Source organism: Symphalangus syndactylus, chromosome 7 (genome assembly GCF_028878055.3).
Source record: "Symphalangus syndactylus isolate Jambi chromosome 7, NHGRI_mSymSyn1-v2.1_pri, whole genome shotgun sequence".
NCBI lineage: Eukaryota > Metazoa > Chordata > Mammalia > Primates > Hylobatidae > Symphalangus > Symphalangus syndactylus.
The window spans coordinates 102,722,848-102,739,975 of record NC_072429.2 but is presented as its reverse complement, the minus strand read 5'-3'; the positions used below and the strand labels follow the sequence as shown (position 1 = coordinate 102,739,975).

The 17,128-nt window shown below is 36.8% G+C and overlaps 1 protein-coding gene across 45 annotated transcripts in view; it reads right to left on the bottom strand.

The window, feature by feature from the left end:
* Nucleotides 1-17,128, bottom strand: part of RIMS2 (regulating synaptic membrane exocytosis 2) — a 775,242-nt gene that overhangs the window by 279,674 nt on the left and 478,440 nt on the right. For 44 of the 45 annotated variants that reach the window (XM_055286971.2, XM_055286974.2, XM_055286975.2 and 41 more), the window contains one exon: nucleotides 7,561-7,717. In XM_055286971.2, the coding sequence (XP_055142946.1) occupies nucleotides 7,561-7,717 (157 nt within the window). Of the gene's footprint in view, nucleotides 1-7,560; nucleotides 7,718-17,128 lie in introns of those variants that run through there. The other variant, XM_055287010.2, reaches the window with a different exon arrangement.

Here is a 17,128-nt window from a genome sequence, read left to right as displayed (position 1 = left end):
TAGGACTTCCAGTACTATGTTGAATAAGAGTGGTGAAACTGGGCATCCTTGCCATGTTCCAAACCTTAGAGGAAAGGCTTTCAGTTTTTCTGCATTCAGTATGATACTAGCTGTGAGTCTGTTGTACATGGCTTTTATCATGTTGAGGTATGTTCCTTGCATCCCCAGTTTTTTGAGGGTTTTTATCTTGAAGGGATATTGAATTTTATCAAATGCTTTTTCAGAAACAATTAAAATAATCATATGGTTTTAGTACTTCATTCTGATGATATGATATATCACATTAATTGGTTTGTATATGTTGAATCATCATTGCATCCCAGGGATAAATTTTACTTGGTCTCGACGAACAACCTTTTTAAAGTATTGTTGAATTTGGTTTGCTAGTATTTTTGGGGGGGATTTCTGCATCAATATTCATTAGAGATATTGGTCTGTAGTTTTTGTTTTTTTTTGATGTGTCTTTGTCTGCTTTTGGTATCAAAGTAATAATGGCCTTGTAGAATGAGTTTGGAAGTATTCTCTCCTTCTTCATTTTTTGAAATAGTTTGAGTAGAGTTGGTATTGGTTCTTCTTTAAATGTTTGTTAGAATTTAGCATTGAAGCCATTGGGTTCAGGCTTTTCTTTACTGGGAGACTGTTCATTATGGCTTTGATCTTGTTATTTGTTATTGATCTGTTAAGCTATTGGATTTCTTCGTGGCTCAATCTAGTAAGTGTCTAGGAGTTTATGCATTTCCTCTATATCTTCCAATTTATTGGCAGATAGTTGCTCACAGCAGCCACTAATTATCCTTTGAATTTCTGTGGTATCAGTTGTAATGTGTCCTTATTCATCCCTGATTTTGTTTATTTGAGTCTTCTCTCTTTTTTCCTCTGTTAGTCTGGCTAAAGGTTTGTCAACTTTGTTTATCTTTAAAAAAAACAAACCTGTTTCATTGATCTTTTGTACTGTCTTCTATCTATCTTAAAGCCAGTAACTCTTAGATTTGCTCTTTTGAGTCTATTTTTTAGATCTTGTAGGTATGCTTCACTGTTTTTTATTTATTTTTCTTTTATTTGCTCTTTGCATTTTCAAAAGTCCTCTTGATGGTCACTAATTCTTCTGCTTGATCTATTCTGCTCTTAAGTGACATTGATGCATTCTTCAGTATTTCAATTGCATTTTTCAACACTAGAATACCCACTTGATTATTTTTAATTATTTCAATCTCGTTGTTAAGTTTATCATAAAATTTGGAATTCCTTCTCTGTGTTATATAGAATTTCATTGAGTTTCCTCAAAACAGCAATTTTGAATTTTCTATCTGAAAGGTCACATCTGTTTCTCAAGTATTGGTCCCTGGTGCCTTATTTAGTTCATTTGGTGAAGTCTTGTTTTCCTGGATGATCCTAACGCTTATAGATGGTCTTTGGTGTCTTGGCATTGAAGGGTTAGGTATTTATTGCAGTCTTGGCTTGTTGTGCCATCCTTCTTGGGAAGGTTTTCCAGGTATTCAAAGGGACTTGGGCCCCAAGCCCAATAATGCTATGTTTTTTGCAGACTCATAGAGGTACCGCCTTGGTGGTCTTTGATAAGATCCAGAATAATTCTCTGGATCACCAGAGACTCTTATTCTTTTCCCTTACTTTCTCCCAGACAAATGGAGTCTCTTTCTGTCTCTGCTGAGCTGCCTGGAACCGGGGTTGTGGTGATGCAAGCACCCCTGTGGATACCACCGCTGGTTCTGCACAGGGTCAGACCTGAAACCAGAACAGCATTGGGTCTTGCCCAAGGCCAACTGTAACCACTACTTGGCTACTATCACCTATGTTCACTCAAGGTCCTAGGACTCTACAATCAGCAGGTGGCAAAGCCATCCAGGTTTGGATCCTTCTCTTTGGGGTGGTAAGTTCCCCCAGGCCCTGATCAGATCCACAGGTGCTATCTGGGAGCTAGGGATTGGAGTCAAACACCTTAGAAATTTGCCTGATGTTCTATTCTACTGTGGCTAAGGTGGCACTCAAACCACAATATAAAGTCCTTCCTGCTCTTCCCTCCCCTTTCCACAGGCAGAAGAGCCTCTCCCTGTGGGATCTACCACCACTGGTCCACAGTGGGGTTCTGTCAGGCCACTGCAATGTTCACTGAAAGCCCAGGTTTCTTCTGTCAGTTTGTGGTAAATGCTGCCAGGCCTGTGACTCACCTTTCAGGGCAATAGGCTCCTCTCTGGCCTAGGGCAGGTACGGAAATGCTAAGCTTGTACTAAGCTTGTACTCAGGGACTCCATGAGCCTGCTTTTTGCTCTAACCCACTGTGGCTGAGCTGACATCTAAGGTGCAAGACAAAGTCACCTTAGCTTTCTCTCTGTTTTTCTCAAACAGAAGCAGTCTTTCATCACAGCCACCACAGGTGGGAATGTGCTGAGTCACCCGTGAAGCCTGCACATCTCAGAGCCCAATGCCCACAGCATAGTTCCTGGGTATCACTGCTGGTTATTCAGCGCCCAGGGGGTCTTTATTCAGCAGGTGATTAATTCTGCAGGACTGGGTCCTTCCCTTCAAGGTAGCAACTTCCTTTTAGCCCATGTTTGTCTAGAAATGTGCCAGAGCTAGGGCCTAGAATGGGGGCTTCTTGACTCTGCCTAGTTCACTCTCCTACTGTGGCTGAGCTGGTAATGCAAGATGCAAGACAAAGTCCTCTTTACTCTTTGCTCTCCTCCTTTAAACAGAAGGAAGGAGACACTTTAATTGCTATAAGTTGCACTGCCTGGGGTTGGAGGAGGAGTGGTACTAGCACTCCTTTAGCCATGCCAGCTGGTATCTCCTTAGGTCATGTGCCACCCTAGTCCTCTGGCTCTGAGCCCAGCCCAGCACTAGGTGTTGCCTAGGAGTTGTAGTCCTTGTGTCCTTTCCAGTTTACCTAGGACTCCACAGCACTTTGTCCCACTGTGGCATGGCTTGCTAAGAAACTTAAGTTCTGACTGATTGAATGGGTGATTCCTCTCTGGCTAAATCTGGTCCAAATGCTCTCTCCATATCCAGGCACTGGCTGAGCCCAGCAAAGCTTTGCTCTCTGCCATGACAGGGCAACACTGAGTTCAATGTAAAGTTCCCCAGTCACTGCGCTCTTCCTCTCCCAAATGCACAGACTCTCCACGTTGAACAACTGTTGCTGGGGGTTAGGAGAAGGATGGCATTGGTGATTAAAGACTGTCTCTCCAGCGCTCCTCAATGTCACTTCCAATCATATGAAGTTAAAACCAGGTACTGTGTTTGTTCATCTGATTTTTGGGTCCTGTGATAGTGTTTTTCAGTGTGCAGATAGCTGGTAAAGTTTGGTATTCCGGTGAAGATATGAATGGTGTAGGTATTCCAACATCTTGCTTTGTCCCCTCACAGGTATCTTTTTGACATACTGATTTCATATCCTTTGATACTCAGTAGTGGAACTGCTGAATCATATGGTAGTTCCATTTTTAGTTTTTGGAGGTACCTCCATACTGTTTTCATGAAATAATGACTGTATCAGTTTACATTGCAACCAATAGTGTACCAGGGTTCCCTTTTCTCCACGTCCTTGCCATCTCATATTATTTTTTGCCTTTTGATAAGAGTCATTCTAACAGTTGTGAGGTAATATCCTATTTCATCATTTTGAAGCATTCCTATTTTTTGATAAATATCCTTTAAGGTAAAAATTTCCTAAATACTGCTTGTGTCCCCCAAATGCTTGCATCATTTTCATTGTCATTCAATCCTAATATTTCCTAATATCTCAATTATTTCACTTATAATTGAAAGTTATTTCACAGTATTTTAGATAAGTTCCAGGAATTTAAAAACTACCTCTTTAAAATTGCTTTATAAGTTTATTGAATAATATTCAGAGACAATGATTTATGTGGGATTTATTGAGGTTTACTTTTTAACAAGCTTTTGTTACCAGTTATTTTTTGTAAAGTTATGTTTTGTTAAAAATAATTTGTATTCTTTGCTTTAATGTTATGTAATTTTATACTGAGATACACAAAAAGATATATATATATATATATATATATACACAAAACATAGCATATTTGAGTCGCACAATAAATTTGACATTATTCAAATTTTCTAAGCCATTGATAATTTTTTGGGGGGGCCTGATTGTTGATTTCTGTTAGGGATATGTTAAAATCTCCAACTACAATTGTTTCTGTCTTTCTTTCTATAACCCTGTCAGTTGTTGCTTCCTATCTTTAGAAGCTCTTTATACGTTAAGGAACAAATTTGTCCATGATCATTATACCCAGGTATTTTTATTAGTTTTTATAATGCCTTAGGGCAAATTTGAAAAAGTACTGCTTCTTTACAAAAATGGCCTTATGAGCATACAATTGAGCAAAATTCTAGCTGCAGTTTGACCCTTTCTTGGCCCTTGGTCCAGTCTTTGTGCAAAGTACAGACTGTCTAATTCAAAGTGGTAGTAGTGGTTATATATTTTAAATTTAGTAATTTTTTTCTAGAACATATATTTCTTTGTCCTTTATGACACTTTTGACATTGCATTCATTTTTTTTTCTTCCGATTGAACTTGGGATCTTATTTTCATTTTAGTTGTTCTCTATGTTCTTTTAAGGACATTGCTTATGAGTGATATATTAGTAGATCTTATTTTAGGAACGATAAGTTACTTGTATTTTAAAAATGTTACTTCTCTCTATAATTTATCAATGATGCCTTTTTTAAGCTACCATTTTTGCCCTAGATTGTCTAGTTACACACTTCTGTTTCATCATGGAATAAACATTTTATGTTTGAGCTCCTATTATGATGGGCTTTCTATCATATGAAACAGAATCTGATCTAAAACGTATTCCTATCTTCTATTGGACTGTTCAAATGTTCTTTCCCTGATAAAAGTAAAGTGTGGTATAATGTGAAATACATTTGGTCTTTGTCTTGAGTCCCTAAAACCACTGGAATTTCTTAAGTGATAGAGTGTCTTTTGTTACTGATCCCCTCTGATAACTTCTGAGTTTATGCTAATGATTACTAAGGGTGGGTCCCTTGGGTATCCTCATGATAGGACCAGTCTACAGAGATACAGAGGGACCAAGTGATTACAGGGCTGGAACTTTCAGCCCCACCTACTGACCTACAGAAAGAGGGTTGAGGGCTGGAGATTAAACTCTATAAAACTTTTGAACAAGATTTGATGAGCTTCCAGGTTGCCCAAATCTCATCCTATGCATTTCTTCATCTGCATTTTTAAAAATATCTTTTATAACAAACTGGTAAACATGATTAAAGTGTTTAACTGAGTTCTGGGAGCTGTCCAAGCAAACTATCAAACTAAGGAGAGGGGCTATGGAAATTCCAGTTTATAACTGGATAGGTCACAATCTGGGACTTGCAATTGGCATCTGAAGTAGGGGACAGCCTTGTGGGACTGAGCCTTTAACCATTTAACATGTGAAATCTGATACAATTTCCAGATTATAGTGTCAGAATTGAACTGAATTACAGGATACTCAGGTGCTTTCTGCTGGCAAGTCACTTGGTGTGGGAAAAAATCCCCACAAAGCTGTTCACAGAGGTGTTTTGTGTTGAGTAGAGTGTACAAAGAAGAAAAACATTTTGGTTTTTCCTCTCACATAGGCATTCTTTTATTTTCCTAGAGGAGGGAAGGGTTCAATTTATTAAAGTTACAAATTTAAAACTAGTTCTCAAACTTTAAATTTCAGATTACACATTATTCTATTGATAAGTGTATCACATTTAAGTACTTTTAAAAAATGTTTAATAATTTTGGTCCCATTTATAAACTTTGTTAATTCAACATCTTCAAACATTTTAAACCATGTTTGTCAACTTAATACGTCAGACATTGTTTAATTTCTGCAATTGTCTAAATTACATAAAACTTATTTTAGTGGCTTATATCCTTCAAACATAATAAATCTAAAGCTCTCTTAGACATTCCAATATTCTGTGTAAAATTAAGACTCAATTAAAATTCTAAGTCAAATACTCAATCATTTATTTAAAATAGGATGTATAAGTGTGTCATTCTAACTGGTCAAAATTTCTTAAACATTCCAAGTATGTACAATGTAAATTATGCACATATTTCTTGTTAGCTTCAACTATTATTTCCGTGATTCTTATTCCATTAAGCTTGTCTGTACTTAACCAGGTTGATCAGAGATTTCCAGTAAGCTTAAGACCTGTAGCTGCAGATTTTCTGAGCCATCCCTCCCACTGCACATGCTTTTAAAAATTATTATTCTTGCCTGTAATCCCAGCACTTTGGGAGGCCAAGGCGGGCGGATCACCAGGTCAGGAGATCAAGACCATCCTGGCCAACATGGTGAAACCCCGTCTCTACTGAAATACAAAAAATTAGCCAGGAAAGGTGGTGTGCGCTTGTAATCCCAGCTACTCGGGAGGCTGAGGCAGGGGAATCGCTTGAACCCAGGAGGCAGAGGTTGCAGTGAGCCAAGATCGCACCACTGCACTCCAGCCTGGCGACAGAGCAGGACTCTGTCTCAAAAAAAAAAAAAAAAAAAGAAAAAAAAATTATTATTCTGTTATTTGTTACTAATTTTAAACATCCGTCAGATTTTCATTTTTTCCTATATATTAAATTACCGATTATCTATACCATTCATGAGTATAATTAGTTGGTTCTACCTAGATATACTCATACCAATATGTGATTGAAAACTCGTTCTTCTGAATTATGTTGAACTCTTACAATAAAATAACATGTAGGTTGTCTAAATTTACAAAATAAGTCATGTTTCATTTTACTGTCGTTATATAGGTTATTGTATAGCATCTTGTTTTTCCTTGAATAGCATTTTGTTTTTCCTTAAATAAACAAAACCATTTTGTTTTTCCTTAAATTCTTTTTCCACAAGAATCTCTTATCTTTAGAGACTATTAACAATACATGATAAATAGGTCTGAAATGCCATTGTGATGGTTAACATTACGTGTCAACTTGAATGGAATGAAGGATGCCTAGGCTGGTAAAGTATTGTTTCTAGGTGTGTCTGTAAGGTGTTGCCAGAGGAGACTGACATTTGAATACGTGGACTAGGAGAGGAAGACTCACCCAATCCACCATCCAGTCGGCTGCCAACACAGCTAGAACAAAGCGGGTGAAGAAGGTGGGATAACCTTGCTTGCTAAGTTTTCTGGCTTCCTTCTTTTTCCTGTGCTGGATGATTCCTTTCACTCTTCCTGCCCTTGGACACCCAACACTAGGTTCTTTGGCCTTTGGACTCTGGAACTTGCACCAGTGGCTTGCTGGTGGCTCTCAGGCCTCTGACCACAGACTGAAGGCTGTCCTGTCAGCTTCCCTCGTTTTAAACCTTTCAAAATGGACTCACGCTCGGACTAAGCCACTACTGGCTTCTCCCTTCCCCAGCTTGCAGAAGTCCTATGGTAGGACTTTGACTTATAATCACATGAGCCAATTCTCCCTAATAAACTCCCTTTCATATATACATATATCCTATTAGTTTTGTCCCTCTGGAGAACACTGACTAATACAGCCACCCTACAAATAAAATAAGTAGTCTATCTTACCTTTGTGGAGGAGGGACACTGGGTGACCATGATCTAGTTCTTCCTATAACATCTACTCGATGAGGAGACCCTGATGGTGAACAATGGTTTGATGACATTACTTGTTCTGGCACTGATAATGTTGAGCTTTGAAGATCTCGACCATCATGTCGATAATCTAAAGGTAGAAAATTAATAAATATTATAGTTATGTATATACTAAGTCCTTCGTGTCTTTTGTACTTTACCCAAAAACAAAATGTTGGTGAAATTTAAAGACTTCTAATATATTAAATATAAAGTATAGTGAATAAACCATAATATTAAGACAAAATATTTTATGGATACATAAATTAAAAAGGAATGACAGATATTCAAATATTTAGATAGCTACTATATCCAAGGCATTGTGCTGCGTAAAGCTTTTATATAAACTTAGAGTAAAATTTTACATACAGTTAATTATCTCCAATAAAAGACTCAAATTTATTCTAAAAATACTTTCATCTCTTCAATGACCTAGAAAAGCTTCAAATAATTCTTAACAATTATTATTTAAAATTATTAAGCTCATAAAAAACTCCTAAACATTAACATAATTTTTTAAGTGATAAAAAGTTTTAGAAAACACCCTGAATACCATTTATAGTACATGTGTAAATGGCTTTTGCTTTTTTTTTTTAATGATATGGGGGTCTCACTATGTTGCTTAGACTAGTCTCAAATGACCCTCCCACCTCAGTCTCCCAAGTAGCTGGGACTACAGGCCCGTGCCACTGCACCTGGCTACCATTTTTCTTACAGTGTATGACAGGGCTGAGATACAGTAGAATTCTGAGAATAAAAATACGACAAACCAGAGGAGAGTAACAGCCCAATGATCTGATACATTTATAAAAAGTATATTAGAAGAGATACTATCTAAAAGAGTAGCAGAAAGCAACTGGCATGTGGAGAGATGGAAGGAAAGTAGAAAGACTTCTAAGTTGGTAGGAAAACAACAGTTCAATGTGGGGCAGGAGTATGGAAATGAGCAGGAAAAGTACGTTTGACTCAAGTTGTAGATATCTAAAATATCATGAGGTTGGTAATGGAAAGAGCTTGAAAATTTCTGAGCAGGAAGTAATATTATCACCACCACCATTATCTTCATCATACTCTTTGTGGCAATTAGTAATTGACCTTTTATTATGTGCTAGGAACTCTGCTATGCACTTTAAAAAAGTGTTCCATTACAACATTTGTTTCAGAAATAACTCAGAAAAACAACTGTTCATATGTGATATTTCCTATCATGATAATATTTTACAATATTATCTCACATTAGATTCCCTAGAAACAAGGATTCACTTGCACATGAATAAGTGAAGTAGTGTCCTCAGGAAAAAGGAGAAGAGCAGAATAGGGCAAGAAAAAAGGGAAGAAACTAAGCAACGATGTATTCTCAGTCTGATCCAACTGTATGCTCTGAAACATGAACAACTACCCAGGGTTGGTCTGACTTTGAGGTAAGAGGCCTGGATTTTTGTACTCCTGTGATAGCCATTCACCAGCTAAAGACTGCCAGTGGAGAGTCAGCAAGGTGTTTAACCTTATGGATGAGGTGGTTTCCATTTGACCAGACAATTCTCCAGAGAGAGTGGGACAGCTGTGAGTTGTTAACAACCAACACTCCCCATAACTGAGGATGAGTAAACCAGCTGGTAAAGGGGATATGGATGGAACATCAACAGTGTCCACAACTTCCAAATAATTGCAGTTGAATGTAAAGTTCACTAACACAGCGGGATGCAGCAAACCAGAGAAATACAGAACTGCACACAATGCTCATTCATCCCAAGAATCTCATGTTCCTCCTCTTGGCTCTTTGGTCACAAACTCTGTCTTAGATATATGTACTGAGTGGGTCTTTACTGATGTTTGTGGATAGTCCCCTTGAGTTCATCACTTTGCAGACTTATCCTTCTTTCCATCTAGATATACTCCTTTCATCTAGATACCTTCATTTTATTTTAGACTCATATAGTAAATATTTTTATTGCTTAAAATTTAACATGACTTTTTAATTGTGTTATTTTATTTTTTAACTCTTCAGTTTTCAAAGCTGCATGGGTTTTGAACGGTCTTTCCTAACCTTTCTTTCCCAGAAGCCCTGCTGTTTTTAGTTCATGATTATGCACAGCACAAGGTTTTCTCAGGAACACATATATTATGTAATAGAAAACAACTCTGCCAAGAAGGTATTACCTCCATTTTCTTTTGAGAAAACAGAGGTAAAAAAAAATCTAAATTAAGTGTCAATACCAGGGTTGAGACTTAAAAGAAGATATTTCTGACTCCAGTGCTCTCACTGTGTCCCAATAGTACATTCTGCTCTGATGATGGAAGTAATGCTTTAGGAAGATGAAGCTGATAGCAGTATACAATTCATACTGAGGGTTAGAGAGATTGCAGCAAGAAGATTAATTGTTCTTATAAAACTTAGAACAGTATTGTCCAATAGAACTCTAAAATGATGGAATGTTCTATTAGTGCTGTCCAATTTGGTAGCCACTAGACACACATGACTATTGAGCATTTGAAATCTGGATGGTATTAACGAGAATCTAAATTTTAAACATGTTTATTTTAAATTCATTTAAATAACCACATACAGCTAGTGGCTATATACACTATATATTTAGTAAAATAGAACAAGAAAAAGGAAAATCGAAATGCCAGAAGAGGAGGGCATTTTGAAATTTTATATAGGGTGGTTAGACTAGATAACACAAATTGAGAAGGTGATATTTCAGAAAGAATTGAATGAGATGCTTTTCCAAGCTGATAAACACAGAGAGAAGGGTTCTAAGACAAGTGAAAAGGACCCAAGGTAGCAGTGCGTCTCACATGTTCACAGAACAGCAAGGAGGATAGGGTGCTTAGAGTGGAGCAAGTAATGAAGAACAGATATTGGAGACATTTGGAGGGAAGGGGGAAGATTATGTAGAGGCTTGTACATTATTGCAAACATTTTGGCATTTAATCTGAGTGATTTTAACCCATTAGCGGGTTTTAAGAAGAAATTGTGCAGGATTTAACTTTTGCTTAAGGCTAGACAAGGTAGTAAGTCATATAGGCAATAACAGCAGCTTGAACTAGGATAATAACGGAGATTATGGAAGTGGATATATTTTGAAGGAATAGCAATAAAGACAATTTTGTGAAAGATTTGAAGGACATGAGAGAAAGAGAAGAGACAAGAACAAATCTAAAATTCTGACTTAAGTAAAATAATGAAGTTATCCAATGACATGGTTTGGTGGAAAAGATCAAAAGTTTAGTTTTGGACATGTTAAGCTGGAGATACCTACTACATTTCCAAGTGAAGATGTCAGGTGGGCAGTAAACTATAAGAATTTAAAGAAAAAGTAAGTAGAATTGACTGGAGATATACATTTGGGAATTTTAGCATATAGATAACTATTAAAAGGCATGGGACTTTGAACAGTTGAAAAAGCAAAAAAAGAGCAAAAATTAATGCACCTTAACTTTTTTTAAGTTAGCCTATTAGGAAGTCAGAGTAAACTACTGGCCGGCTGTGGTGGCTCATGCCTGTAATCCCAGCACTTTGGGAGGCCAAGGTGGGAAGATCACATGAGGTCAGGAGTTCAAGACCAGACTGGCCAAATGGTAAAACCCCATCTCTACTAAAAATACGAAAATTAGCTGGGAATGTTGTCATGTGCCTGTAATGTCAGCTACTCGGAAGGCTGAGGCAGACACATCGCTTGAACCCGGGAGGTGGAGGTTGCAGTGAGCTGAGATCACACCACTACACTCCAGCCTGGACGACAGAGCAAGACTCTGTCTCAAAAAGAAAAAAAAATAAAACTACACTACTAAGATAAGAGTAAGAAAAGTTTATTGAGGTTGACTAGTTTGGAGAAGGGGAAATGAGGGTAGTTTCAGTTGCGTAGGTCAAATATTAAATACGTGGAAAAGAATCTTGAGAAAGATGTTAGGACTGTTGCTAAACATTTGAAAGTCATTTATAAAGAGATCATCATTGTAACCCAAGGAAAGATTACATATATAGATAGAAAAGAAGTCTGATTATTGAGTTTAAGAGATACTACTGAGAAAAGGAGAAGTTAATTCAAGAACTCAAATGATGCAGTCACATGGAGATTAAAAATAAATAAACATCTCTCCAAAATTAAGACATAATTAAATCCTCAACATTTTCAATGGGAAAAACATTATTTACATTTTGTGTATGGTTTCAGGTCACAGTAGAAAATAATTCTAAAATTGTCCATGACTAGGTTTGATATTTTATCTATATATAGTCTATTTATTCAAGTTGTGAAGTGCATCAGTAGGTTAAAAGGAATGGTTTATAACCATTCCCATTCCTTTTGCTCAGTATACTATGGGGGGGCGGGGGGAAACTCCATACCTAGAATTGCTTACTTGAGAAAAATTTCCATACCAAAGTTTCAACTTACTTTAAAGAACACTGACAATGCAAATATCAAAGTTACCTCTGACTTAAAGACTTGGTATCAGAATAAGCCAAATACAGAGCACATGGAGGAACTTCTAGATTCTGTTTCTGCTTGTAAGGAGCTTGTAATGTTTTCACTGTCCTAACAACAAATAAAAAGCTGAACAGACTGAAAAAGCAACAAATTATCTTGGATCTGTAAAAGAGGGATGACACAGGGCAAACAACTGCCCTCAAGATTGAAGAGACAGGCGAAAACAGGGAGTCATAGCTTATGGAGAAGATACTTATGAGGGGAAAGCAGTGTGGGAACCAGTGCCAGAGTAGGAAAACTTGACCTTCAAATGACAAATTGCTAGAGGATCAGTTAAGAACAAGTCTGAGAGTTAGAAACTCCACAGGAACCCAGTCATTGAGGTCTCTTACAACACTGTGAGACTTACCTCCAGGAGCTCCACCAGGTTTCCACAGTAAATATTGAAGAAAAATCTCTTCATGCTTCCAAGAGGGAGAAGGAAACAGGAACCATTTTGAAATACTCCAGAATGCTCTACTTTTCTTAACAAGACTTTCCCTCAGGAGAAACTAATTAACCAAAGCCTAACCAACCTGGGAGAAGGGAAATACCCAAATCTAGTCCACTCTAGCTTTCCACACAGGAGAAAGGAAACAATTCCAGCCCACTCTAACCATCTTGTTCCACCTAAGGGAGGAGGGAAAAAATGAGAACCACTTGTAATTTTCACAATCCAGAGGCTCACTAACACTGAGACCTAATCATAGCAATATAGAATGTTTCCCTTCCCCCATCTTACCAGCACATTACTAAAGGCCTATTTACAGCAATTTCTTTTAACCAGCACATCATATCTGCCTATCAATAAAAATATTATCAAGAAAAAACAATTACAGGCTGAGGATGATGGCTCACACCTGTAATCTCAGCATTTTGGGAGGCCAAGGCAGGTGGATTACTTGAGGCCAGGAGTTGAAAACCTGTCTGGGAAACATGGAGAAAACCTGTCTCTACTAAAAAATACAAAAATTAACTGGACATGATGGTGCACACCTATGGTCCCAGCTAGTAAGGAGGCTGAAGCTGGGGGACTCACTTGAGCCTGGGAGGCAGAGGTTGCAGTGAGTTGGGATCGTGCCACTGCCCTCCATCCTGGACGACTGAGTGAGCCCCTGTCTAAAAAAAAGAAAGAAAAAAATTTCATACCCAAAGGCAAAAAACACAATTTGGATAAAAAGAGCAAGTGTCAGAATCACATATAGCAGGAATGCTGGATTTGTAAGACTGAGAATTTAAAACCACTATGATTAATATACGAAGGGCTCTAATAAATAAAGTGGACAGCCTGCAGGAATAGATAAGCAATGTAAGCAGAAAGACAGAAATCCTAAGAAAGAGCTAAAAAGAAATGCCAGAGATAAAAGAAATACCTGTAATAGAAATGAAGAATGCCTTTGATGGGCTTATTAGTAGACTGAACACAGTTGAGAAAAGAATCTCTGAACTTCAGGATATGTCAATAAAAACTTCAAAAACTGAAAAGCAAAGAGAACAAGAACTGAAAAAATAACAGAAAAGAACATCCAAGAATTGTGGGACAACTACACAAGGTATAACATATTTGTAATGAGAATACCAGAAAGAGAAGAGAGAAAGAAACAGAAGAAAGATTTGAAAGAATAATGACTGAAAATTTCCCCAAATTAATGTCAGGAACCAAGCCACAGATGACAGATCTAGGAAGCTCAGAGAATACCAAGCAGGACAAATGCAAAATAATAACAACAAAGAGAAAAAAGGAAAACCCTTGAAAGAAGATAGAGAAAAAGAAAAAAACACTCCTCCTCTATAGAACAAAGATAAGAATTACATATGAGTTCTCTAGAGAAGCCATGCAAGTACGAAGAGAGCGGAGTGAAATATTTAAAGGCTTGGGAGAAAAAACCACCAACCTAGAATCCTATGACCTGTGAAATTATCCTTCAAAAGTGAAGGATAAAGAAAGACTTTCACAGACAAACAAAAATTTGGAATTTGTTGCCAGTAGAACAATATTACAAGAAATACTAAATTTTTTTTAGAAAGAATGAAAAAGATATAGGTCAGAATTTCAAAGCTATATATAGAAAGAAAGAGCACTGAAGAAGGAATAAATGAAGGTAAAATCAAAAACTTTTATTTTTCTTATTCTTAATTTGTCTAACAGATAAGAATTTATTCAAAGTAATAATAGCAACAATGTATTCAATTATGTATGCTTAAATTTAAGTTGAATGACAGCAATGATACAAGAAGTGGGAGGAAGAAATTGGGATTTTCTAAGTATATGATATAACATTACCTATGAAGTATTACTTGAAAGCAGACTTGCATTAAATGTAAATGTATACTACAAGCTCTAGAGTACCTACCCAAAAAAAAAGTAAGAAAAAGAAGTATAACTGCTAGGCCAAGGAAGGAAAGACATATGAAATGAAGGAAGGAATGAATCATAGGAAATGCTCAATTAAAAAAAAACATTGAAAAAGAATAGAAGACAAAAATAAACAAAGAATAAGGGTAACAAAAACAGTAGATATTAATCCCACTATATCAATAATCATTTTAAATGTCACTCATTTAAATGCACTAACTAAAAGAGACTGTCCGAGTCAACTAAAAAAATGAGGCTCAACTGTATAAGAAACCCGCTTTAAATGGAAACAATCATATAAATTAAATGGATGGAAAAAAATGTACTATGGTAACACTAATCAAAAGAAGTTAGGAGTAGGCTGGGCATGATGGCTCACCATGCCTGTAATCCCGGCACTTTGGGAGGCTAAGTCGGGCAGATCACCTAAGGTCAGGAGTTTGAGACCAGCCTGGCCAACATGGTGAAACCTCGTCTCTACTAAAAATACAAAAATTAGCCAGATGTGGTGGCATGTGCCTGTAGTCTCAGCTACTCAGGAGGCTGAGGTGAGAGAATTGCTTGAATCCAGGAGGTGGAGTCTGCAGTGAGCTGAGATTGTGCCACTGCATTCCAGCCTGGGGCCTAGGTGACACAGCCAGACTCTGTCTCAAAAAAAAAAAAAAAAAAAAAAAAAAGCAGGAGTAGGTACACTAATTTTAGACAAAGCTGACACCACAGCAAAAAAAGTTATCAGGGATAAAGAAGGACATTGTATAAAGAGAAAAGAGCCAATTCTTCAAGAAGAGATAACAATTCTTAATGTGTATGCATCTAACAAGAGAGTATCAAAATACGTCAGGCAAAAACAAATAGAAGTGCATAGAGAAATAGTGGTGAATCCACCATTATAGTTGGAGATTACCATACCACTCTATCAGAAATGAACAGATCTGCTTGAGCCTGAGATGCAGAGGTTGCAGTGAGCCAAGATTGTACCACTGCATTCCAGCCTGGGTGACAGAGCCAGACCCTGTCTCAAAAAACAAAACAAACAAGCTGGGCACGGTGGCTCATGCCTGTAATCCCAGCACTGTGGGAGGTCAAGGCTGGTGGATTACGTGGGGTCAGGAGTTTGAGACCAGCCTGACCAACATGGAGAAATCCTGTCTCTACTAAAAATACAAAAAAAATTAGCCAGGCGTGGTGGTGCATGCCTGTAATCCCAGCTACTCGGGAGGCTGAGGCAAGAGAATCACTTGAACCTGGGAGGCAGAGGTTGCAGTGAGCCAAGATCGCACTGTTGCACTCCAGCCTGGGAAACAAGAGTGAAACTCTATCTCAAAAACAACAACAACTCTATCTCAAAAAAACAACAACAACAACAACAACAAACAACAAGAACAGATCAAGCAGGCAGAAAATCAGTAAGAAAATAAGTGAACTCAAAAACACCATCAACTGGATATAATCAACATTTATGGGCTACTTCATCATCAAAAATTAGCAGCATATACATTCTTCTCAAGTTCACCTGGAACAGTCACTAAAATAGAGCATATTCTGGGCCATAAAACACACCTTAGCAAATTTTTTAAAACATACAATGCTGCTCTGAGTCCACAATGAAAATAAATTAGAAAGGAGTAACAGAAAGATAACTGCAAAATCCCCAAGTATGTGCATATTAAATAATATACTTCTAAATAACACATGGGTCAAGAAAGAAATCTCAAGAGAAATTTAAAAATATCTTTAAATAAATAAAAATGAAAACAACTTATCAAAATTTGTGGGATGCAGTGAAAGCAGTATTTAGAAGAAAATTTATAGTACTGAATGGATAATGTATATTAGAAAAAAAGGAATACCTAAAATCAGTAATCTAAATTTCTACCTCAGGAATCTAGAAAAAGAAGAGCAAATTAAATGCAAAGTAAGCAGTTACAAAATAAATAGTAGAATTAGAGTCAATAAAATTGAAAACAGAAAATCAATAGAGAAAATCAACAAAATCAAAATCTGGTTCTTTAAAAAGATTAATAGAATAAATTCGCCTCTAGCCAGGCTAATTAAGAGAAAGAGGGTATAAAAATTACTAATATCAGAAATGAAAAAGAGGACATCACTACAGATCCAATGGACATTAAAAGGATAATAAAGGACTATTATGAAAACTCTATGCCCACATATTTGATAATGTAGATGAAACTGGACCAGTTCCTTGAAAGACACAGTTATGTCAAATTCAAACAAAAATAGATAATCTGAACAGGTCTACATCTATAAAATAAATTGAATCGATAATTAATATCCTTCTAAAATGGAAAGCAACAAAGTCCAGATGGGTTCACTGGCGAATTCTACCAAACATTTAAGAAAGAAATTATTCCATTTTTCTACAATCTCTTTCAGAGAACAGAATCAGACAGATTACTCTCTAACTCATTTTATAAGGCCAATATTACCTCAATATCAAAACCAGACAAAGACATTAAAAGAAAAGAATACATTTCTCATGAACATTACTGCAAAAATTATCAATGTAATGTTAGCACACTGAATCTAACAATGTATAAAAAGAATTATACACAATAAGTGGGATTAATCTTGGATACACAAAGCTGGTTCCACATTCAAAAATCAATTAATGTAATCCACCACATCAACAGGCTATAAAAAAATCACATGA